General features: G+C 45.6%; 1 protein-coding gene across 1 annotated transcript in view; it reads left to right on the forward strand.

Annotated features, from left to right (window-relative positions):
• LOC138361535 (cilia- and flagella-associated protein 251-like) overlaps positions 1-9802 on the forward strand; it is a 69558-nt gene extending 59756 nt beyond the window's left edge. The window contains exons 2-3 of the mRNA XM_069320814.1: positions 6474-6665; positions 9699-9802. Of these exons, the coding sequence (XP_069176915.1) occupies positions 6474-6665; positions 9699-9802 (296 nt within the window). The remainder of the gene's footprint in view (positions 1-6473; positions 6666-9698) is intronic.
• The last annotated feature ends 16886 nt before the right edge of the window (positions 9803-26688 follow it).

Here is a 26688-nt window from a genome sequence, read left to right on the forward strand (position 1 = left end):
CCATTGCCGACCAAGAAGCTGCGACTTTGCAAGAAGCTGCGACAACACCACATACCACTGCCCGACTTAGAGCTGTAGCAGCTCCCCATGCAGGTGACTTCCTATTAGCAACCTCAAAGTCAGCAACCGGCACCCATCTCACACAGCAGCCCCTCCGAATTGCCGTTGCTCTCCGCCTCGCTGCCCCAATCCACACCGAATACAGGTGTATTTGCGGCAAGGCAGTGGCCGACAGGTACGGACGGCATGGCCTTCTCTGCCAAAGGACCGGAGGATGGCATGCAAGACACTGCGAGGTTAACGACATTATTAAGAGAAGCCTTACCACAGCCGGTTGTCCAGCAGAGAGAGAGCCCCGTTACCTAATGTCCCGCAACTCTGATGAGCCTGTCGGTCGTCCAGATGGAATCACGGTGAACAACTGTAAGAATGGTAAACAGTTGGTGTGGGACTACACTTGCGTTTCAACTTTAGCCAACACCTATGTTGACTTCAGTGCTACACAAGCAGGAGGTGCTGCCAATCACCGGGAAACAGCCAAGTCACGTAAACACAGAGACCTTGAGCACCACTACAAATTTTGTCCCCATTGTCTTAGAGACACTTGGTGCCTGGGGTAAAAGTGCTGTTAGTTTTTTTTAAGGAGTTGGGGTCCAAGTTAATTGAAACTACTAGAGACCCTAGAGCTGCCAGTTTTCTCTTTCAGCGCCTTAATGTGGCGATCCATAGAGGAAATGCTCACTGCGTTCATGGATCCTGCCCGCCATCTGAGGAGCTGGAAGAGCTCTACAACTTGTGACAAGTAGCCTTGTACCCTGCATGTAACCAATGTTGTATCCCTTTTTGTGTAATGAAATTTTCAAATAAAGTTAGAAATATATACATACATACCAAAAGAATAGGGGTGGTAGGAGAAAAAAATATTAAAGTGTTCAGTGAAGATCCACAAGGTCTTCTTTGAGTACTCTTTATTTTCTTCTCCGAGGCTATGGGTCCCTACACTTGCACCAGAGGTGGTACGCCTTCTAGGTAAAAAAAAAATATATATACATACATATACAGGCATACATACATACATTCATACATACATACACATGTACGGTAGGTTAGGTAGTCAAAAAACAATTAATTCATGAAAACTTGGCTTATTAGGCAAATCGGGCCTTGCATAGTAGGCAGAGAAATGCTTTCTGGCTACTAAGTACGACATATATATATATATATATATATATATATATATATATATATATATATATATATATATATATATATATATATATATATATATATGTCGTACCTATTAGCCAGAACGTACTTCTCAGCCTACTATGCAAGGCCCGATTTGCCTAATAAGCCAAGTTTTCATGAATTAATGTTTTTTCGACTACCTAACCTACCTAACCTAACCTAACTTTTTCGGCTACCTAACCGAACCTAACCTATAAAGATAGGTTAGGTTAGGTTAGGTAGGGTTGGTTAGGTTCGGTCATATATCTACGTTAATTTTAACTACAATAAAAAAAAATTGACCTCATACATAATTAAATGGGTAGCTTTATCATTTCATAAGAAAAAAATTAGAGAAAATATATTAATTCATGAAAACTTGACTTATTAGGCAAATCGGGCCTTGCATAGTAGGCTGAGAAGTGCGTTCTGGCTACTAGGTACGACATATATATATATATATATATATATATATATATATATATATATATATATATATATATATATATATATTAGTATATTTTGGAAGCAGTCTTTCCTGTAGACATATATTATTAAATATGACCGAAAAAGTAAGAATAATAATTCTAACACGAATTTTCTCAATCTTTCGTACATTTATTTTCACTGTTGGAGGTAATTCAAAAATCAATTCTCCAAAATTCATTTTTATTTCTAGTCTGACGCGACACGAGCGCGTTTCGTAAAACTTATTACATTTTCAAAGACTTTAGTTTACAAATACACAACTGAATAGAACTTACACATCTCCGGTTTTGTTTATATCTACATTTGAGTGAGGTGGATGGGGTGAGGTGGCATTAATATCCCTATTGACAATCATCCCGATTGTCTCGTGTTTACCAACGTACCTGTGGACGAGACAATCGGGATAATAGCCGACAGAGTGTATCGTGATCCAGCCTGTACTCCTCTTGACATACCCGAAAATATCCTAAGAAAACTACTCCAAGCTTGTACTAAAGAGGCACCCTTCTTGAGGCCGGATGGGCACATGTTGTTACAGTGCCCTCTCCTATCTCTTTCGTTTGCCTGCTTTAAGAGTCATATCAGCTCTCCCTACTGATTCTCTGAGGTTCAGGGAGTCTAATAATATATGTGGCGACCAGACCAACTGCCAGTAAAGGGAAGGAAGTTACATTATAAGTTGTAAATAAAGGGAAATTGGCGCCCTGTTATAAAACGAAAGAGTATCCCCTAATACAGATATGACCTTTTGGAAGGGACACTAGCCGATCGCGGATTGGCCGACTTAGGTCGCGGGCGACAAATCAGGGCCCGCCATGACGTCACCGAGTGCCCCGGGCGGCGCCAACGTCAGAAGTGACCCGACCTTGGAAGCGACAGGACGCACCTCGGTCTGCTCTCCAGGATTAGAGGCTCTACAAGCCTTTCTTGGTGGATTAGTGCTGGCTATTGCAGCCCATCGGATATATTGGAGCCCCTGCGCTTCTGGGAAGCAAAAGGAACCAAGTTTATTGAGTGAAAGAGGGCCAAACTTGGAAAATATTCGGCGACGACGCAGGGCGGCGACATTGGACGTTGAGGGTCAGAAAAGGTGTGGCAGGCAAGCCTAGCTGTGACCGGGTCACATCCACTGAGGGTCTTGGAAGGACGACACCGTGCCTAGGACGAGGAGCAACGCCTTGTGGAAGGGGCGAGTGTGGGAAAAATAGTGATTAGCTCAGCGCCCATCGATGAACCAGGATTGGGGCAGCTGAATCTCAGGGATTGGAACGGCGACGAAGCGAAGGCTCCACGACACCTGAGGACCTGTGGAACGTCCTGGATCGTCAATGATCGACCCAAGGAAGCGTGGGAACCTCACACCATCGAGGGACAGGCGTCATGAGCCAGGAATGTAAGGTAGATCATTTTCCCTCCCATTACCCCATGTGTGAGTAGGCTAGTTAGGCCACAATAGTTACTTATGTATGTGGAAACAGGACATTAATACTTTAGTAGTAGAGTAGGCTGCAAGGCAGCTTGTGTCCAGGACTGTCAGAGAGGACAGTGTGTATGGATGGCAGGACAGTGAAGAAGAGGCGCCGACGTGGTTAAGAGGCCCTCCTGTGAGAGTGTGGGACTCCTGTCTTTCTGCCCAGTTGAAGGAGTGTTGGAGGTCGTGGAAGAAGAGGCTGACGATCTCCAGACTTATTATCCATATTTCCATATTCATGTATTACTTGTGATTGTGTGTGTGTTCATGTAATTTGCATCAGTAAATTCACACATTTTATCACTGTGTTTAAGTGTGCCTCCATTTATGATAATTCTCTATGAGCATACACGAAGGTTATCATAGTACCACCTAGGGGACACAACGTTCTCTATAGAAGTTCTTATTGCCTGGAGGGTGGTAAAGACAGCACAGACTTTCATAAAAGTGTACCCTTAGCCATCCAATCAGTATCGGTGCCTGAATGGTGGCAACTATTAACGTAGTGGCTAGAGAGAGGTAAAGCCACACAGACCTTCCTGGGAGAGTACCCTGGGCCAACAGTCTAGTAGCAGATCTATGGGAATAGCAATCTTCTGGCTACAAACAATATATAATACACCCACTGAACTGCATTGCTGGGGTGCAGATATAATAACCCAGCTGGCGATCTTGCTAAGAAGAAGATAGAGAAGACAGGCGGGAAAGGAGTTCCTGCAACCTTTTTGTCTGGCAGGCAAGACTCAGGGAGGTTATTGTTATAAGGTAAGCCTGAGTCTTCCTTCACTCCTCCACGGGTCTAGGCCGGAACTGTTAACAGCAGTTTCCCTGTGTTTGACTGAAGGGCTTCCAGGGTGAATCAGTGGCACCCCCTTTTGTGGTGGAAGCAAAGACCTGCGGAGGTGGGCATTGTTGGTCCTCTCTTGTGTGACCAAGGAGACTCCGGTGAATCCCGGGAGTCGGAGGGGCTGAGTATTTGGGCCTTTGAGCCCCTAGCAGCCGAGTGCTAGCAGAGCCCCGGCCCACCACCCCCCCACGTGACAGAGAACTGGCGACCTTGCCAGGATTCGAACCCCTGTAGCCAAGAACTGGGAACTTCGCCAGGAAGTGCGGATCAAGCTACAGTGTGGCCCAAATTTCAAGACAAGTGTTGCCAGGGTACTAATACAGTGTGGCCAGTGAATTCAGTAGTACTGTTACTCAACCGGCTAAGGGACTGAAACGGTGAAATTAGTGCCTACTAACTTGTCTGTTCTGTCGTGTATGCTCAATGGTATAGAGATGGAGGAGGACAAAGTAAAGAAATTTATTGACACAAGGGACGAGAAAATTTTGGAGGAGTGTACCAAGGCCCAGCTCCAACAAGTGGCAAACCACTTTGGTATCAGGTTGAGGACGACTAAGGTAGCTGAGCAAAGGATAGAGATCATGGCACAGCTCACAGCTCGAGAGGAGGCGACGGGAGAGGAGCCATCTCAAGAGGAGCCGTCCCGAGGAGAGCCGTCGCAAGGTGAACTGTCCCGACTAGAGCCACCCCAAGCCCCTACTAGTGTGGAGAGAATTCACAGTGAACATGGGAGCAGTGGAAGGTCCAGCTGTAGTAAGAGGAGCCTGCAACTGGAAATAATGAAGATGCAACTGGAAGCCCAGCTGCGACGAGAGGAGAGAGAAGCGCAAATGCAGTGAGAGGAACGTGCGGCTGAGCTGCAGCGAGAGGAGCGTGAGCGAGAGGCACGGCTGCAGCGAGAGGAGCGTGAGCGAGAAGCATGGCTGCAGCGAGAGGAGCGTGAGAGAGAAGCTTGGCTGCAGCGGGAAGGAGAGAGACAACTGCGACTGGAGGAGATAAAGGCAAAGAAAGAAGTCGAATTGCGTCGCGTTGAGCGTGGTCTGCCCTCACTACCTGCACGGCGAGATGACCTCAAGGTAAGGGAACGTGACTTACCTGCGTTCGAACCACAAGAAGCTGAGGCGTTCTTCGAACACTTTGAACGGATAGCATCTCTGAAGGAGTGGCCAGAAGAAGATTGGGCTGCTCTGGTCCAGGGCAGGTTGACTGGTGAGGCCCGGGAAGCCTATAACATGCTGGACCTAGAGGAGTGTACTAGTTACGACGCGATTAAGAATGCGGTGCTCCACTCATTCCGGCTGACTCCGGAGATGTACCGGAAGCGGTTCAGAGAGTATACAAGAGCGTCAGGAAAGACTTACGCCGAGACCGCCAGGGATATGGAACGGAAATTCCTACGATGGTTGAAGGCGGAGGAAGCGGAGTCGGTGGATGATATCAAACGACTGATAGTGATGGAGAAGTTTATGTCAGTGCTCCATCCTGAGTTGCGAGTAAGGTTGAGAGAAGCAGGTATTAAGGACCTGAAGGCTGCAGCGGACCGAGCCGACATGCTGGAGGAGGCACTGCATCTCAGGAGGGAGGGGCCGCCCAGACACTCGCCTTACCCCAGGTCGGGAGGGAACCTTAGGAGTTCAGGAGGAGCGAGGATGGGTGGGGACTCTCCCAAGAGTAGTGTACCCAATGAGGTAACCCAGTTCAAGAGCTCAAGGGACGCGGGGAGGAAGCCCCAACCTGTGAGCAGTGGACCTAGCTCGGGAGCGAGTGCTGCTGCCCGGGAACCGACGACAGAGAGTCCTAGGAGGACTCAGGGAACCTCTACCATTGGTGCTAACAGGAGGACTGGTAGAGGATCGCCTAGGAGAGGCGGTCGGTGTTACAACTGTGGGGGACGAGGACACCTTGCAAGGGAGTGCGGTCGCCCCAGGCACGGTGGAAACGTGGCTTTCGCGAGGATGGAAAGCGGAGAAGCCAACGATTATTCAGGTGATATGCCGGTGATGAGGGAGAAGAGGATCCACCCCTTTGTGTGTGAGGGGACGGTGAAGATAAGGGGAGCTGATCCTGTGCCAGCGAGGATGCTGAGGGACACTGGGTCCGACTTCACCCTTGTTAGTGAATCCCTCTTCCCCGAGGACTATAGAAGTTCCAGTACAGGGGAGGCCCTGATAAGGACGTTGGGGGGACAAGTGAGGATGCCCCTCCATAGGGTGACTCTTAATTCAGACTATGGTTGTCAGACTCTCTTGGCAGGGGTCTGTGCTTTACTGCCGAGGATGGACGCTCAGGTGATCCTAGGGAATGACTCCTGTGGGGGATGTGTTCTCCCGAATTTGATTAAGGGTGAGGAGTGTGTAGAGCCCTATCGACAGAGCAGCAAGACGGGCGCCAGTAGTGGCAAAATGGAAATTGCGAGAGTGGCATTTCCGGTATGCGCAGTGACGTCAGGACGAGACGTCAATGAAGGTGATGTGAGCGGATCCAGTCACGCCGAAGAGAACATGCCGGGTGACCTGGGGCTCGATCAATTGTTCCAAGAGGCCGGAGGACAAGCGACAGGTGAGGAAGCGTCGGATAAGAGTGTCCAAGTTACTCTCACCAGTCCTTTAGGTATTGACCGCACCCGTCTAGGTGAGTTGCAAAAGGAAGAGTTTCCTGAGTTGGTACGGGAGGTGGAAGGAGGTCTCGCTGGACCCAAGTCACCAACTCATTTCTTCGTGGAGAAGGGAGTGCTAATGAGGCAGTGGAGACCGGTTAGGGAAGAAGCGGGCGATGATATGCTGAGAGGGAGGCATCAGGTGGTGGTGCCAGCTCAGTACAGATGCGCTAAAGCTTGCACACACAGTGGATCCCGCGGGTCACTTGGGAGTAACCAAGACTTTAGGCAGGCTTCGGGAACATTTTTATTGGCCGGGCATGGACGCGGATGTAAGAAGAATTTGCAAGACGTGTTTCCCGTGCCAGAGAGCGGGGAAGAACGTCCCTGCCATCCCGAAAGCACCTTTAGTTTCAGTTCCAGCATTTGGCCAGGCGTTTGAGCGCCTAATAATCGACGTCGTGGGGCCACTACCTAAGACAAGAAAAGGGAACAATTACTAATTGACTATCATGTGTGCTTCGACGAGATTTCCAGAGGCGATCCCAGTGCGGAAGGTGACATCGAAATGCGTCATGGGACACCTTCAGCGGTTCTTTGCTTGGGTAGGTGTGCCCAAGGAGATCCAGTCCGACTGTGGAAGTGTTTTCCAGTCGAGGTGGTTTAGGCAGGCTATTGCGAGCTGGGGAATAGCCCAACTACGATCGTCTCCTTATAGACCTCAATCGCAGGGAGCGATTGAGAGGTTCCATTCAACTCTGAAGACTATCTTAAGAGTGTATTGTGCTGAACAGGGAGCGGAATGGGATGAGGCTGTCTGTCCAGCCCTGTTCGCGATCCGAGATGCTATAGTTGAGTCTCTGAGATTCTCTCCATTCCAGCTAGTGTTTGGGCACGAAGTAAGGAGCCCGTTATTGATGCTGAAGGAGCGGATGACGGCGGAGAAGATATTAGTGACAGTGGAAGAGTATGTGCGAAGATTCCATGAACGATTGAAAACGGCGAAGGAGCTGGCTGCTGATCACTTGAAGACAGCGCAAGAGAAGATGTCGATCTGGTACGACAAGAAGGCTGTCCCAAGGGAGTTCGAGGCAGGAGCCAGAGTGATGATGTTGCTACCTGGGAGGGGTAGAGTGACGGAATCACGCTTTGGTGGTCCATACTCGGTTGTTCGGCGTGTGGGTCCTGTAAATTATGAGATCAGCAAGCCGAATCGCCCTAACAAGACACAGGTGTGTCATGTCAATCGTTTAAAGCCATACTTCCCAGAGGAGCAAGAGAGTGCGGGAGTGAAGGGAACAACACAGTCGCAAAAGGGGAAATTGGTTCTGTGTATGGAGATGGACCAAGTGTTGCCAGCGGAGGAGAGAAAGTGGGCCCGTGCCGATGGTACGCGCCTGTCGAATACAGAGAGTTTGACACACCTAGAAGACAGGCTGCGTCATCTGGATAAAGAGAAAAGGAGAGAACTAGTGACCCTGATAAGAATAAACAAGTCGCTTTTCACGGATGTGCCCCGACGGCACAAGAGTGTGGTGCACGAGGTGGACGTGTGCGGAGGAAAGCCAATCAAGCAGAGTGCTTATCGGGTGAGTCCCAAGAAGAGGAAGATCATGCGACAGGAGGTGGAATATCTGCTAGCGAATGATCTCGCTGAGCCCAGCAACGGTGAGTGGAGCTCGCCCTGTGTGCTGGTCAAGAAGAGTGACGGATCATATCGTTTTTGCACTGACTATCGTAAAGTGAATACCATAACCGTGTCAGATTCTCACCCGATGCCCCGAATAAGTGATTGCGTCGACCAAGTAGGAAATGCAAGATTTGTCACCAAGGTCGACCTGCTGAAAGGGTATTATCGAATCCCTTTGTCTGCGAGTGCGAGAAAGATCTCAGCATTTGCTACTCCAGACGGATTGTACCAGTACAAAGTGCTTCCGTTTGGTATGAAGAACAGCGGAAGTTGCTTTCAGAGGATGATGAACGAAGTGCTAAGAGGGATGGAAGGCTGCGCCGTGTATATAGATGATATAGTGGTGTACGCCGATAGCTGGAAACAACACATGAATCGACTGACGGAGCTATTCCAACGGTTGGAAGAAGCGAACCTGACCGTTAATCTGGCCAAGAGCGAATTCGGAAAGGCCTGATTAGAATACTTAGGTTTCGTCATGGGTCAAGGGGAAGTGACTCCAGTAGACCAGAAAGTGATGGCAATCAAAGAATATCCGAATCCCAGGACGAGAAAGGAATTGTTACGATATTTAGGGATGGTTGGATACTATAGAGGATTTTGCAATGACAGTGGCACACCCTCTGACTGCATTGCTATCTAAGAACGTTAGATGGAAGTGGGGGGAAGCATGCCAGGAGTCCTTTGAGAAGACTAAGAAGTTGTTGACTGAAGCGCCAGTGCTGATTTCGCCTGACTTTGAGTCACACTTTATCTTATACGTCGACGCTAGCGACGTGGGGATTGGAGCCATGTTAGCTCAAAACAAGGACGGAGTCCACCGTCCAGTGGCATTCTACTCGAAGAAATTCGAAAGGTACCAGATGGCTTATAGTACAGTGGAAAAGGAAGCCTTGGCCCTGATCCTGGCACTGAAGCATTTTGACATCTATGTGGGTGGAGGTACTAGAATGGTGCAAGTGTTCACCGATCATAACCCCTTGACGTTCGTGCACAGGATGAAGAACACGAACCAAAGGCTGACAAGATGGGCCCTACTGTTCCAAGAGTACTGGCTAGAAATCAGGCACATTAAAGGAGGGGAGAATGTGGTGGCAGATGCCCTCTCCCGGATTTACTAACCGATATGACTCTTATTTTAAGGGGAGGGGTATGTTACGGTGCCCTCTCCTATCTCTTTCGTTTGCCTGCTTTAAGAGTCATATCAGCTCTCCCTACTGATTCTCTGAGGTTCAGGGAGTCTAATGATATATGTGGCAACCAGACCGACTGCCAGTAAAGGGAAGGAAGTTATATTATAAGTTGTAAATAAAGGGAAATTGGCGCCCTCTTATAAAATGAAAGAGTATCCCTTAATGCAGATATGACCTTTTGGAAGGGACACTAGCCGATCGCGGATTGGCCGACATAGGTCGCGGGCAACAAATCAGGGCCCGCCATGACGTCACCGAGTGCCCCGGGCGGCGCCAACGTCAGAAGTGACCCGACCTTGGAAGCGACAGGACGCACCTCGGTCTGCTCTCCAGGATTAGAGGCTCTACAAGCCTTTCTTGGTGGATTAGTGCTGGCTATTGCAGCCCATCGGATATATTGGAGACCCCGCGCTTCTGGGAAGCAAAAGGAACCAAGTTTATTGAGCGAAAGAGGGCCAAACTTGGAAAATATTCGGCGACGACGCAGGGTGGCGACGTTGGACGTTGAAGGTCAGAAAAGGTGTGGAGGGCAAGCCTAGCTGTGACCGGGTCACATCCACTGAGGGTCATGGAAGGACGACACCGTGCCTAGGACGAGGAGCAACGCCTTGTGGAAGGGGCGAGTGTGGGAAAAATAGTGATTAGCTCAGCGCCCATCGATGAACCAGGATTGGGGCAGCTGAATCTCAGGGAATGGAACGGCGACGACGCGAAGGCTCCACGACACCTGAGGACCTTTGGAACGTCCTGGATCGTCAAGGATCGACCCAAGGAAGCGTGGGAACCTCACACCATCGAGGGACAGGCGTCATGAGCCAGGAATGTAAGGTAGATCATTTTACCTCCCATTACCCCTTGTGTGAGTAGGCTAGTTAGGCCACAATAGTTACTTATGTATGTGGCAACAGGACATTAATACTTTAGTAGTAGAGTAGGCTGCAAGGCAGCTTGTGTCCAGGACTGTCAGAGAGGACAGTGTGTATGGATGGCAGGACAGTGAAGAAGAGGCGCCGACGTGGTGAAGAGGCCCTCCTGTGAGAGTGTGGGACTCATGTCTTTCTGCCCAGTTGAAGGAGTGTTGGAGGTCGTGGAAGAAGAGGCTGACGATCTCCAGACTTATTATCCATATTTCCATATTCATGTATTACTTGTGATTGTGTGTGTGTTCATGTAATTTGCATCAGTAAATTCACACATTTTATCACTGTGTTTAAGTGTGCCTCCATATATGATAATTCTCTATGAGCATACATGAAGGTTATCATAGTACCACCTAGGGGACACAACGTTCTCTATAGAAGTTCTTATTGCCTGGAGGGTGGTAAAGACAGCACAGACTTTCATAAAAGTGTACCCTTAGCCATCCGATCAGTATCGGTGCCTGAATGGTGGCAACTATTAACGTAGTGGCTAGAGAGAGGTAAAGCCACACACCTTCCTGGGAGAGTACCCTGGGCCAACAGTCTAGTAGCAGATCTATGGGAGTAGCAATCTTCTGGCTACAAACAATATATAATACACCCACTGAACTGCATTGCTGGGGTGCAGATATAATAACCCAGCTGGCGACCTTGCTAAGAAGAAGATAGAGAAGACAGGCGGGAAAGGAGTTCCTGCAAACTTTTTGTCTGGCAGGCAAGGCTCAGGGAGGTTATTGTTATAAGGTAAGCCTGAGTCTTCCTTCACTCCTCCACGGGTCTAGGCCGGAACTGTTAACAGCAGTTTCCCCATGTTTGACTGAAGGGCTTCCAGGGTGAATCAGTGGCACCCCCTTTTGTGGTGGAAGCAAAGACCTGCGGAGGTGGGCATTGTTGGTCCTCTCTTGTGTGACCAAGGAGACTCCGGTGAATCCCGGGAGTCGGAGGGGCTGAGTATTTGGGCCTTTGAGCCCCTATCAGCCGAGTGCTAGCAGAGCCCCGGCCCACCACCCCCCCACGTGACAATGTATAAGCAAGTAGATGGGGTCGCCATGGGTTCTCCCCTAGGTGTCCTGTTTGCAAACTTCTACATGGGTACCATCGAGCAAAAAGTCTTAGTCGACATGAGCTTGAAACCGGCCATATACTGCAGGTATGTTGACGACATTTTTACACAGGTACCTGATGTCAGACATCTGCAGGAGCTGAAGGAGGAATTTGAGCAGAGTTCCGTGCTGCGTTTCACTTACGAGATGGAAAAGGATGGGAAGCTGCCCTTTCTAGATGTAACAGTCATGGAAAAGAGCGGAGGTTTCCACACTGCAGTCTACACTAAGGAAACGAACATAGGAATGTGCCTAAATGCCCACAGCGACTGCCCAGACAGGTACAAGAGGAGTGTTGTTAACGCATATGTCGACCGTGCTCTAAGCCACAGCTCAGAATCGAAGCAAGTCGACGAAGAACTCTGTAGGGTAAGGCAGGTCCTAGTCAACAACAGCTTCTCCAATGGTTTCGTCGAAGACATCATAAGAAGGAAAGTGAAACTCCATGCAACCTCTGAAGAGACAACTAACACAACACCTATACCCCCTATTAGACTATTTTACAGGAACTTCTTTTCCACAGCTCATAAAACAGAGGAAAGGGTCCTGAAAGATATTGTTAATAGAAACGTTATCCCTACAGACAAAAATCAGAGGATACAACTGACGATTTACTATAAAACCAGAAAAACGGCCAGCCTACTCATGAGAAACTCTCCAGACACAAAGCAGAACGCTTTAAAAGAGACCAACGTCGTCAATGCCTTCAAATGCCCACTTGGGGACTGTAAGCTCCAAAAAATCTAGTATATAGGCAAGACAACAACATCTCTTTCTAGGCGTTTAACGATGCATAAACAACAGGGCTCCATTAAGGAACATATAATCTCTTCCCACAACCAAACCATCGCCAGAGAAATCCTAGTAAACAACACAGAAATCATCGATAGATACAGCGATAGCAGGCGGCTTGACGTTTGCGAGGCACTACACATTAAGAAGTCAACACCAGCAATCAACAGCCAATTAATGCACAACTATATTCTACCCACCTCAAGACTCCGCTCCAATATAGAAACATCAAGAAATATGGACCAATAGGCTTTCTACAATCACTTCCATTTCAATACCCATTGTTTCGTGTTCTGTCTTGTGTTGATGAAATTAATACAATATTAATGCCACCTCTTGTTCTGTCTTGTGTTGATGAAATTAATACCCTATTAATGCCACCTCACCCCATCCACCTCACTCAAATGTAGATATAAACAAAACCAGAGATGTGTAAGTTCTATTCAGTTGTGTATTTGTAAACTAAAGTCTTTGAAAATGTAATAAGTTTTACGAAACGCGCTCGTGTCGCGTCAGACTAGAAATAAAAATGAATTTTGGAGAATTGATTTTTGAATTACCTCCAACAGTGAAAAGAAATGTACGAAAGATTGAGAAAATTCGTGTTAGAATTATTAATCTTACTTTTTCGGTTATATTTAATAATATATATATATATATTGTGACGGTAACGCGTTGGTGTTCGGCTGTTTAAGGCTAGGGGTATGGCCTCGTCACATAGTTATAAAAAAAAATAGAAAAACTGGAACTTCGTCTGTGGTAAGGTAAGGAGAAGACACACAAAACACAAGTAAAACTTTAACAATGAAATTTTAATTACGTTAAATAAATCAAAACATGAAAATAATGCACAAACAAATATGTATAATAAAATCAATCAATCAAAATAATAAGAATACTTAAATGACACAATGAAAAGTTACGTTAAGGCAAAATAACAAGAAGTGCAACACAAAAGTTAAGTGGGAGGTGCTGGAATATTGGCTTAAAGCCACCACCTCTCTCAGTACACGCTAACGTCTAGCTGGGAGGAGTGCTGGCTACGAAAGCACTGAACATTCTGGGGACTGATGTTGGGGCGACCCCAGACATCAGGTAGTATGGGGGGCGAGTGCAGGTGCAGCCAGACCGGCGACCAATCAGCGGAGCCGTAGCGATCAACGGGTAGTTTGGTGGTTGGAGTTCGAACAGGTGGCTGGCTGCATACGTTTTGCTCACCCTGGCAAGCCTTGCTGGTGTTGTTGTCGTTGTTGGACATTTCTTCCATAGTCGTATTATATAATTGTGACGACGTAGTTATGAAGGGAAGAGCAGGCTCAATCTCTTGAAGGAGATTATCGTCACAATATATATATATATATATATATATATATATATATATATATATGCGAACAAGCCTGAATGGTCCCCAGGACAATATGCAACTGAAAACTCACACCCCAGAAGTGACTCGAACCCATACTCCCAGGAGCAACGCAACTGGTATGTACAAGACGCCTTAATCCACTTGACCATCACGACCGGACTAATGAGGTGATAGCCGAGACTATTTGAACCACCCCACCCCCAGGTTCCTGATGACCTCCATGGCAGTGATCATTTCCCTATCCTTGTTTCCTTTTTCTCGTTTCCCCCTTCCCTCTCTTTTCCTAGGTGGCAGTTTGCTAAAGCGGGCTGGAACCTATTTACCCTCAGTGCTGCTCTCTCTGACCTCTCCCTTCTGCCTCTCCCTCGCGCTCTCCTCCTTTTTCATGACACTGTCTTCACCGCTGCCCTCCGCTCTATTCCTTGCTCTTCCTCTCGGGGTCCGCGGAAGTGCGTTCCCTGGTGAAATGCGGATTGTGCCCGGGCTGTCCGCTGTAAGCGTGCAGCCTGGAAGAGGCACCGCCGTCGGCAGACGGCCGATTCTTTTTTTTTTTCGGAAAGCGAGTGCGGTGGCCCGTAGGGCCATCCGTACGGCTAAACGTGAATGTTGGGCATCTTATGTCTCAACAATTACGTCCGAACTCCTCTGCCCCAGATCTGGAAGCGTATCCGCAAGATAGCGGGTAAGTTCGTTCCTGATGTTTCACCGGTCCTTCACCTCCATGATACTCTTGTGGCGGACCCGTTGCAGGTCGCTTCCGAACTGGGTTCCCACTTTTCTTCTGTTAGCTCTGGTCTTCATCTTTGCAATCTTTCCTTCTTCGTAAACGTGTCCTTGAGTCTCGTCCTTTAGATTTCTGCACCCGTCTTCGGCTTCCCTATAATGATCCCTTCACTCTCTCTGAACTTCGTTCTGCCCTGGCCCTCTGCGGTTCTACGGCGGCGAGCTCCGATGGTATTCATTATGAGATGCTTCGCCATCTCCCTCCATGCACGTCTCAGTATTTACTGAGTCTGTATAATCGGATCTGGAAGTCGTCGTCAGTCCCTGAGGACTGACTCGATGCCGTTGTCCTCCCTGTTTGCAAACCTGGGTCTCTGGGTACTTTCCCTAAGGACTTTCGTCCTATTGCCCTCACAAGTTGTCTGCAAACTCTTTGAACGTATGGTTAACGTTCGTCTGATGTGGTGCCTGGAACACCATCACCTCCTATCCCCTTCTCAATTTGGTTTCCGCAAGTGCCGCAGCACGACAGATGTCCTGGTGAACTTGGAGGTCTATATTCGTACTGCTTTTGCTGCGAGGACCTCCGTTGTTGCCGTCCTTTTTGACCTGGAGAGGGCTTACGACACCACTTGGTGATATCATATTCTATCCCAGCTTCATTCTTTTGGCCTTCGTGATCATCTCCCTCTCTTTCTCCGCAGCTTCCTCTCTCGTCGTTCCTTTCAGGTGCGCCTTGGTACCGCTCTCTCTGCCTCTTTTCAGCAATACGAAGGTGTGCCCCAGGGTAGTGTTCTGAACACTACTCTTTTTCTGGTTGCCCTCAATGGTCTTTTTTCCTCTCTTCCTTCAGGTGTCTTCTCCGCTCTCTATGTCAATGATCTTACCCTTTGCTGTCAGGGTGATGATTCGCCTCTCCTTCAGCGCCGGCTTCAACTTGCAATTGATGCTGAGTCGTCTTGGGCCACCGATCATGGGTTCAAGTTCTCTACTTCTAAGACTTGTGCCATGACTTTTACGCGGAAACGGGTCGTTCTTCGTCCCTGTTTGTCACTTTATGGTCATCCCCTTGAGTACACAGATTCCAGCGAAGCTTTTGGGGTTATTCCTTGACACTCGTTTGTCTTGGTCTCCCCATATCTCTTACCTCCGTGTTGAGTGCTCTAAGGCCCTTACCCTCCTTCGGGTCTTGTCTCATACTTCTTCGGGGGCAGATAGGCGCACTCTCCTTGCTTTACATTCCTCTCTCGTCCTGTCTAAGCTCGATTATGGTTGCCCTGCTTACTCGTCTGCTTCTCCTTCTACTCTTCGCCGTCTTGATGCTTTGCACCATACTGGGTTGCGCCTCAGTTCTGGTGCCTTTCGTTCGACTCCCGTCCCTAGCTTGTTGACACTGGCTTCCTGTCTCTCTAAGACCGCCGTGATCGCAACTGTCTTCGCTATCTTGCGCGGTCCTTACAACATCCTTCCTCTCGCCTCTGTCGTGCTTTAACTTTTACCCCTCCTGCGGTTCCTGTTCCTCTTCACCACCTCCCTCTTTCTGTCCGGTTATCTCGCCTACAGGATTCTCTTTCCGTTCATATTTCTAATGTTTCTCCTCGTGTTGTTCCTTCTTTGCTCCCATGGAGAGTCCCTCTTCTGCGGTTTTGTACTTCCTTGACCCGTATCACTAAAGCTTTTACCCCTCCTACGGTTCTAAAACGCCTTTTCCTTGAGCACTTTTCTTCTCACTCCCACTCCATTTCTGTCTTCACCGATGGGTCTAAGTCTGCGGATGGTGTTGGCTACTCTGTTGTTTTTCCTGATCGCACTTATATGTGTTGCTTACCTCCGGAGACTAGCATCTTTACAACGGAGCTTTATGCTATTCTCTATGCTCTTCGTCTCCTGCTTTCTCGTTGTCAGTCTTCCTTTGTAGTTGTTGTTGACTCTCGTAGTGCCCTCATGGCTCTCGGGTCCTTTAATCCGGTTCATCCAGTAGTTGTCGAGATCCAGCATTGGCTGTTTCTTGTTCACAGTAAATTTAAGTCGGTTGAGTTTTGTTGGGTTCCAAGCTATATTGTTGTGTCTTTAAATGAGCGTGCGGATGCTGCCGCCAAGGAAGCTGTCCGCTCTTGTCCCGTCTCTCGTAAAGGTATTCCATATTCCGACTTTTACCAGGTTATCTATTCCTCCGTCCTTATCCGTTGGCAGGCTTCTTGGTCGTCTGTTACTGGTAACAAACTCCGTACTCTTAAATGTTGTGTTTCCTCGTGGCCGTCCTCCTATCACCGTAACCGGCGATGGGAAACAGCTCTGGCGAGGTTGTGTATTGGCCATACTTGCTTAACCCATGGTCACTTGATGGAGCGCCGCCCTGCTCGTTATTGTCCTAGTTGCATTGTCCCTCTTACGGTCGTGCATGTCTTTCTTGAATGTCCTGACTTCCAGGACGAGCGTATGTCTTGCTTTCCGACCGCCCCTCGCGATCACCTGTCCCTCAATGGAATTCTTGGTGACTTGGATACTTTTGATATAGTTCGCCTTATGCATTTTTGTTCTCGTATTGGCATCCTTGGTGATATTTAGCGCCCTCTGATTATTCTGCGCATTTGATGGTGCTACATAGCCTTCCCGGTTTGGTGCCTTCTTTTGATAATTACTTACTTCTTAGCTTCCCCTCTGAGGCAGCTTTGAAGGTAAGAAAATTTGATTACCGTATCCATAGAAGTTTTAGAATGAATATGGACTTTAAATGATGTCCAAAATGTATCTCAATTCTCTTCATCCAGTCCAGCAAATGTTGGCAAATCCAAAGAAGATAAACGTGCCTCTGCTTGTAATACACTGGGATGAGATACAGGAATCTTTGGAGTTACTGTGTAGTTTTCAACTAAACCAATTAGAAGATTAAATATGTCTTGGGTGTTATCTTCATACTGACAAGTTTCTGCTATAGCTTGATCTATTTCATCAGGATCAATGTCACTATCCGTTAACACAATGATGTAAGACCCAATCATAGCCTTGACTTGTTCGAACTTGAGACCAGCTACTCTCAGAGAAATTTCCAACTGATGGTAATCAACTAGAGTTGCCTTTGATAAGTTTTCTGACTTATTGAGCAATCTATATAAATGACCTTTAAGGCTTACCAGAGATCTCTTTAGTTTTTCAGGCGTAGACATGGTGACTTTATGTTCAAACTTTGTAGGGCTTGAATATTTGTTACTGAAGTAACTTGGATACTTGTGTATTTACTCGCCAGTATCGTGACAATCTATATAAATAAAAATGGAAATGTTCGTTTGTTCAAAATCGATAATCTCCGAAAGTTCTTCACCGATTGCTTTGAAATTTTCACGCAACGTTCCTTTCACATCCGAGCAGGTTTTAATATACATACTATATAGATGTCACCTCTGTGACGGTATAAAACAGCTTTTTCTGAAAAAGTGTGTTTTTCATGTGAAAGAAATCTTCGAAACCTCATTACCGATTGCTTTGAAATTTTGACCCAACGTTGTATTCAAATAGGCGCATCTTTTTATACATCTACTATATACATGCCTCACCTGTGACAGGAAATAACATGCATTTTTGAAAAATAGCACTATCTGTTGGACGTAAGAGCAACACACGCTGTAATCACCAAAAATTCTTCACCAATTGATTTGAAATTTTGACACAACGTTGTATTTGAATAGGGGCGTCTTTAAATATTCATACTATATAGATGCCACCCCTGTGACAGGTAAAAACATGCATTTTTGAAAACAGCACCATTTGTTGCACATAATGGCAACATGCACAATATATTAAATATGTCACGAATTCCATTTCAGTGTTTCCGATTGCATTGATAAATTTTATTTTCATAGATTTCGATTTATTTTATTTTTTAGTGAATTATTTTGTGTGACAGAGTGTTGGAATTGAGCTGTGTTGTTTACCATACCGTTCATTTCGTAAGTATAGATGCCACACCTGTGACAGGTAAAACTATGCTTTTCTAGAAAAACAGTGCCATCTGTTGCATGTAAGAGCAACACACGTGTTATACTTGGAAATGTTACAATTTATTTTCAATGTTTCTGATTGCATTGATAAACTGAATTTCATAGATTTTGATTTATTTTCATTTTGATTTAATTATTTTGTGTGAATTGCATTGGAATTGAGCAGTTTTTTTTTACCAAACCGTTCATTTCGTGAGTATACTTCATTTTTATATTTTTTTCATATTTACATTTAGTTTTTTAACTGTTTTAATTATATTTCAGTGATGGAAACATCAGATGGTATGATGTTCCAAATTTTCTGATGGGAACATCGGACCATTTGGGAAGGAACCGTATGAGGGTGTGGGGAATGAAGGGGATTACGAGGGGACTGAAGTGAGAGATGGTGCGGAGGACGAGGGGGACAAGAAAGGGGGTAAAGGTGGAGAAGGACGAGGGGATGTGGCAGTTTGGGATGGTGGGGACGAGGGGATGGGGGAATGGAGATGGTGTGGAGGACAAAGGGGACAGGGGAGATGGGCACGGAGGGAAAGATGAGGGGATGGTGGAGTGAGGAATGGTGGGTAGGACGAGAGGACGGTGGAGTTGGGAATTGTTGGGAGGCCGAGGAGACAGGTGAGAAGGGAATGGTGGTGAGGACTGGGGGACAGGGAAGGTTGCTGTGGTTCAGCAACGCACATGCGTTGTTGAGCCACAGCAACGCGTGGCCGGGTACTGCTAGTCTATATAAATAAAAATGGTAATATTCGTTTGTTCATAATCGCTAATCTCCGCAATTTCTTCACCAATTGCTTTGAAATTTTCCCACAACGTTCCATTCGCATCCGAGCAGGTTTTTATAAACATGCTATATAGATGTCACGTCTGTGATGGTAAAAAACATGTTTTTTTTCTGAAAAACTGTTTTTTTCATGTGAGGGAAACCTCTTTACCGATTGCGTTGAAATTTTGACACAACGCTGCATTCCAATAGACGCATCTTTTTACATACCTACTATATACCTGCCTCACCTGTGGCAAGAAAAAAACATGCTTATTTCGAAAAACAGCACCAACTGCTGGTCGTAAGAGCAACACATGCTGTAATCTCCGAAATTTCCTCACTGATTGCCTTGAAATTTTGACACAATGTTGCATTTGAATAGGCGCGTCTTTTCATATACCTACTATATAGATGCCACCCCTGTGACAGGTAAAAACATGCGTTTTTGAAAAACAGCGCCATATGTTGCACATAAGATCAACACATGCTATGCTAAATTTGTTTGATATGGAATTGTGTTTCTGATTTCATTGATAAATGGAATTTTCTTGAATTTCGATTTATTTTAATTCTGATTTAATTATTTTGTGTGACACTGCGTTGGAATTGAGCTGTCTTGTTAACCATACCGATCATTTCTTGAGTATAGTTTATTTTTCTATTTTTTCATTATTTTTCATTTCGTTTTTTGAATTTTTTCATCTTATATTTCAGTGATGGGGACATCTGGCGCCAGATTCACGAAGCAGTTATGCAAGTACTTACGAAAGTGTCCATCGTTCCTCATGGTGGGAAGGACTGGGAGACAGGGGAAGGTTGCTGTGGCTCAGTAACGCACATGCGTTGCTGAGTCACAGCAACGCGTGACCGGGTACACCTAGTAGCCTAATATTTCCGGACTAGGCTATGTGCTACCTCGTCTGGAGGTTAGCTTACCTTCCTAGTAGTAAATAGCTAATATTTGAGTGATACACAGATGCCACTACGGTAGTACCTTGGGGCTAGCTCATCTTTATCATCTAGAATATACTAGTACGGTCTAATACAGTACTAGTTAGAATTGATCCTACCTAAGAAAGTAGCTAAATAGTTTAGGCTGAATTTTTACATAACTTAATACAATTACAGTCAGAAATCCTACCCCTTATGGTTGGCATCAATACAAGAAATGTTGCAATAATGTGAATATATCAGTGCTATTTTCTGGGGATTTTTTTTTTTTTGTAAATTGATATACAGAATATGGGCACTTGAAAAATACAAGTGTGAAAATTATAAATATATACAGTTAAATTTGGCTTGCTAGCCACAACCTCCTATGGTGGTTGATAGTGTTAATTAATTTATCGACAACATGTGTCCTGAACTCTCTTGACAGGTGTACTCAATCTGGGGCCAAGTTCTGACGATATGGTCTAGATGTAAAGTGAATATAAGTGGCGTCCAGCCCTACTCTTTTTCGCGGCCGAAAATAAATATATTTAGCAGAGTATTCAGGGTTCACTCTCCAACGATTATCACTCTTCAGTTGTCGAGGTTCCACTAATGTCAACACGACAGAGTGGCTAATTTCCTTAAAGGAATTAATGATATTTTTTAGATGATTGATAATTTCAGCTGGGTGACGAATTGGATGGATATCATTACCACCTAAATATATTATGGTTAGATGGTAAGACCATTTTTACCTGTGTGTGAGGTATAGGCCTAAGAGTTGTGGGTAATTGGCTATGACCCACTTAGGCTACTTTAAACATTAAATCTTTGTTTAATTTATTAATAATGAAATTAATTTGCTTTTTTCTATAATATGTGGCAGTCTGCTAACAGCCGTAAATAAAAGGGGAATACATGTATAGCCTAGTACCTGATAATACTACTCAACTACTAGTATACTATTATCAGGGTTAGTAAATGATTAGTTAATCGTAATAGATTATAGGACCAGTGATTTGGCTTGATATACTGGACCGTAAAATATTTATGAAATGTTACTGGTTTATATAAATTAGTAATTATAGATTTAATGCTAAATCTGGTTCATCCGGTCTGAAGTTGACCAAAAAGAATGTGGGAAAATGTGGCTCAGAATATTAATAATAATCATAATAAATATCAATAACTTCGAAGGACCCTCCTTTAAAGAAACCGAAATAAAAAAAAATATATGAAAAGGAAATAAATCAGAGAATCAGTACTTTTGGATCTCTGGAATAATAAATTGTTAAATATTAAAATAAATGGACTGTAGAATGAATTGAAATATTGAGCAGAATCGTACCAATTATGAGCAGAAATTTCTATCACCATTAGACAAAACTGACTGTACAAAAATTTTGGAAGTCATGAGATAATTTACTCAACATCTGACAAAGCTCGGTGGTTAACTTGGGTATAGATATTTAATCGAATCACGTCACTTTTTGAGGCCACGTGAGCAACATAAATGCGAACAAGTTTGAATGATCCTCAAACCAATATGCAACCGAAAAGTAAACACCCCAGAAGGATTCGAACCCAGACAACCATGAGAACTTTGCACATATGTGTATCTAGTACCTTAGCGACACGACCAAACTGACTGTACAAAAATGTTGGAAGTCATGAGACTATTTACCCAACATCTGAGAGCGCTCGGAGGTCAATCTGGACACAGATATTTCACTGAATCACAACACTTTTTGGGTAAACATGAGAAATATACGTGATGCACTTTCACGTATGTGGTACCTTAGACACTAGACCAAACTGACTGTACAAAAATGTTCGAAGTCATGTGATTATTTACCTTGGTTAACTTGAGTACAGATATTTTATCGAATCATCTCATTTTTGTGCGGCCATGTGAGCATCACAAATGCGAACAAGCTTGCACGTCCCCAAGCCTAAGTGCAACTGAAAACTCCACACCCCAGAAGGATTCGAACCCAGTCAGCCAGGAGCGCTATGCATCTTCGTGTATCTGGTACTTTAGCCGCGAGACCAAACTAACTGAATAACAAATGTTGGATGCCGTGAGACTATTTTCCCAACATCCGACAGCGCTCGGAGGCCTAATTGGGCACAGTCATTTCATTGACTCACCTCACATTTTGGGGCCACGTGAACAAAACAAATGTGAATAAGCTTGTATGGTTCCAAAGCCAATATACACCCGAAAACTCAACTCCCAGGAGGATTCGAACCCTAGACAGCCAGGATCACTGTGCACCTTCACGTGTCTGGTAACTTAGCTACTAGACCAAACTGATTATACAAAATTGTTGGAAGTCGTGAGGTCGTGAGGCAACATCCGACAGCGCTCGGAAGCCTAATTGGGTGCAGTCATTTCATCGAAACACCTCACTTTTTGGGGCCAAGTGAGCAAAGCAAATGTAAATAAACTTGAATGGTCCCGTAGCCACTGTGCATCCGAAAACTCCACACAGCAAAAGGATTCAAACCAAGACAGCCAGGATCACTTTGCACCTTCATGTATCTGGTCACTTAGCTACCAGACCAAACTGACTATACAAAAATATTGTTAGTTCTGAGATTACCCAACACCTGACAGCGCTCGGAGATCAACTTGGACACAGGTTTTTGAACTAATTACCTGACTTTTTGAGGCCACGTGAGTAACACAAATGTGAACCATCTTGATTAGTTATTAAGCCAATATGCAACCAAAAAATATACACCCCCCTGATGGATTCGAACCCTAGACAGCCAGGAGCAATATGCATTTTCCAGTATGTGGTACCTTAGATGCTTGACCAAATTGACTGTACAAAAACGTTGGAAGTTCTGTGACTATTTATCCATCATCCGACAAGGCTCGGATGTCAAAAAGTGCACAGATATTTTATCAAGTCAACTCTCTTTTTGAGCCACGTGGCCAACACAAATGCGAACAAGCTTGAATGGTCCTCAAGCCAAAAACTCCACACCCCAGACAGCCGGGAGCACTATCCACCTTCGCATTTCAGGTACCTTAGCCACTAGACTAAACTGATTGTACAAAAATGTTGGAAGGCTTAATACTATTTTCCCAACATCCATCAGGGATCAGAGTTCAACTTGGGAGCAGATATCTCATCGAATGACTTCGCTTTTTGTGGCCACGTTAGCAACACAAATGCGAACATGCTTGAATGGTCCCCAAGCCAATATGCAACAAAAAACTCCTCACCCCAGAAGGATTCGAAGCCAGATAGCCGGGAGCAATATGCACCTTCGCATTTCTGGTACCTTAGCCACTAGACCAAACTGACTGTACAAAAATGTTGGAAGTCGTAAGATTACTTACCAATCAACCAGCAACGCTCGAAGGTCAACTTGTGGACAGATATTTCATTGAATAACCTCACTTTTTTGGGCCACGTGAGCAAATCAAATGCGAACAAGCTTGAACGGTCCTCAAGCTGAAAACTCCACACCCCTGAAGCGTTCGAACCCCAAACAGCCAGGAGCACTATGCAGGTTCGCGTATCTGGTTCCATAGCCACTAGATCAAACTGACTGAATCAAAATTTTGGAAGTCGTGATACTATTTACCCAACATGATACAGGGTTCAGGGGGTAAACTTGAGGACATATTTTATAGAATCACCTCACGTTTTGGGGCCGTGTGAGCAACACAAATGCCAAAAAGCTTGAATGGTCTCATAGCTAATATGCTACCGAAAACTCAACACCCCAGATGGATTTGAACCCAGACAGCCAGGAGCAATATGCACCTTCGCATTTCTGGTACCTGTTTCATCCCGGAATGCCTAAGGGGGTAGGGGACTTATGGAGCTTAAACCTCCAAACCTCTCTGGCTACTGCACAAGACTGTTCCTTGCATACAGATAAACCACGTCCCCCAACCACTCTCGGCCGGAACAGACAACCCGACCTCGGCAGCCACACTCCCGCTACCGCTGATCGAGCAACAAAGATCTCTTGAGTGCTTGTATTTTGACCAGGAGATCACCCTGTACGCCTCTAGATTGTTGGGAGGGGCTCAGCGTTACACATTCAGGTGGTGCGGCTCCAAGACTGGCCGCGTTGTCTTGTGCACACACCCTTCTCGAGCCACCGTGACTTCCCCAGTCTCTTCTTGCTCGGAATGATCTCCTCAGTCCCCCTTTTCTGAGTTAATATTCCGAAAAACCATGGCCACAGCTGTAGTCCTTTCTCTCTCTCTTTTTCTGCTTTCTGGGAAGCCTCACTAGGACAAGGGCAAACACCTGTTAACTAAACCCATTTATTAAAACAAAGAATATTTACAACACACTTATATACAAGACATAAGAATATTAACCTAAACACTCTATGCTACTATAACCTGGTTGCAATCCAATACCATCGTGGCTTCACCAGCCGTCTATATCAAGTGGTGGCCCTACTATGAGCAACCCCCATGAGCAACACAAATGCCAACAAGCTTGAATAGTCACAAAGCCAATATGCAAGAGAAAACTTCAAACCACAGAAGGATGCAAACCCAGTCAGTCAGGAACACTATGCACCTTCGTATATCTCGTACCTTAGTCACTAGACCAAACTGACTGTACAAAAATGTTGGAAGTCGTGAGACTATTTACCCAACATCCGACAGCGCTCGGAAGTCAACTTAGGCACAGGTATTTCATCGAATCACCTCACTTTTTGTGGCCACGTGAGCAACATAATAGCGAAAAAGCTTGAATGGTCCCCAAGCCAAAAGGCAACAGAAAACTCTACACCCCATAAGGATTATTACCCAGACAGCTAGGAGCCCTATGCATCTTTGTGTATATGGTACCTTACGCACTAAACTAAACTGACCATACAAAAATGTTGGAAGTCGTGAGATTATTTACCCAAAACCTAACAGCGTTCGAAGGTCAACTTGGGCACAGATATTTCATTGAATCACATCACTTTTTGGGACCACGTGAGTAACACAAATGCGAACAGGTTTGAATGGTCCCAAAGCCAATATGCAACCAAAAACTTAAGAGCCAAGAAGGATTTGAACCCAGACAGCCAAAAGCACTATGCACCTTCGCGTATCTGGTACCTTAGCTAATAAACCAAACTGACTGTAAAAAAAAAATGGAAGTCATGATACTATATATCCAACATACAACAGTGCTCAGGGGGTCAACTTGGGCACAGATATTTCGTCGAATGACCTCACATTTTGGGGTCATTTGAGCAACACAAACGCAAACAAGCTTGAATGGTCACCAAGCAAATATGCAACCGAAAAATCCACACCCCAGAAGGATTCGAACGCAGACAGCCGGGAGCACTATGCACCTTCTCATTTCTTCTACCTGTTCCATCCCGGACTGCCTGAGGGGGGGATGGGGACTTATGTAACTTAAACTTTCAAACCTCTCTGGCTACTGTGCCAGACTATTTCTCGCATACAGGTAAACCACGTCCCCCAACCACTCTTGGCCGGAACAGACAACCTGACCTTGGCAGCCACACTCCTGCTACCGCTGATCGAGCAACAATGATATCTAAAGTGCTTGTATTTTAACCAGGAGATCACCCTGTACGCCTCTAGATCGTGAAGAGGGGCTCAACGTCACACATTCAGGTGGTGCGGCTCCAAGACTGGCCTCGTTGTCTTGTGCACACACCCTTCTCGAGCCACCGTGACTTCCCCAGTCTCTTCTTGCTCGGAATGATCTCCTCAGTCCCCCTTTTCTGAGTTAATATTCCGAAAAACCATGGCCACAGCTGTAGTCCTTTCTCTCTCTCTTTTTCTGCTTTCTGGGAAGCCTCACTAGGACAAGGGCAAACACCTGTTAACTAAACCCATTTATTAAAACAAAGAATATTTACAACACACTTATATACAAGACATAAGAATATTAACCTAAACACTCTATGCTACTATAACCTGGTTGCAATCCAATACCATCGTGGCTTCACCAGCCGTCTATATCAAGTGGTGGCCCTACTATGAGCAACCCCCATGAGCAACACAAATGCCAACAAGCTTGAATAGTCACAAAGCCAATATGCAAGAGAAAACTTCAAACCACAGAAGGATGCAAACCCAGTCAGTCAGGAACACTATGCACCTTCGTATATCTCGTACCTTAGTCACTAGACCAAACTGACTGTACAAAAATGTTGGAAGTCGTGAGACTATTTACCCAACATCCGACAGCGCTCGGAAGTCAACTTAGGCACAGGTATTTCATCGAATCACCTCACTTTTTGTGGCCACGTGAGCAACATAATAGCGAAAAAGCTTGAATGGTCCCCAAGCCAAAAGGCAACAGAAAACTCTACACCCCATAAGGATTATTACCCAGACAGCTAGGAGCCCTATGCATCTTTGTGTATATGGTACCTTACGCACTAAACTAAACTGACCATACAAAAATGTTGGAAGTCGTGAGATTATTTACCCAAAACCTAACAGCGTTCGAAGGTCAACTTGGGCACAGATATTTCATTGAATCACATCACTTTTTGGGACCACGTGAGTAACACAAATGCGAACAGGTTTGAATGGTCCCAAAGCCAATATGCA

Source organism: Procambarus clarkii, unplaced genomic scaffold, assembly GCF_040958095.1.
Source record: "Procambarus clarkii isolate CNS0578487 unplaced genomic scaffold, FALCON_Pclarkii_2.0 HiC_scaffold_445, whole genome shotgun sequence".
NCBI classification, from domain to species: Eukaryota; Metazoa; Arthropoda; class Malacostraca; order Decapoda; family Cambaridae; genus Procambarus; species Procambarus clarkii.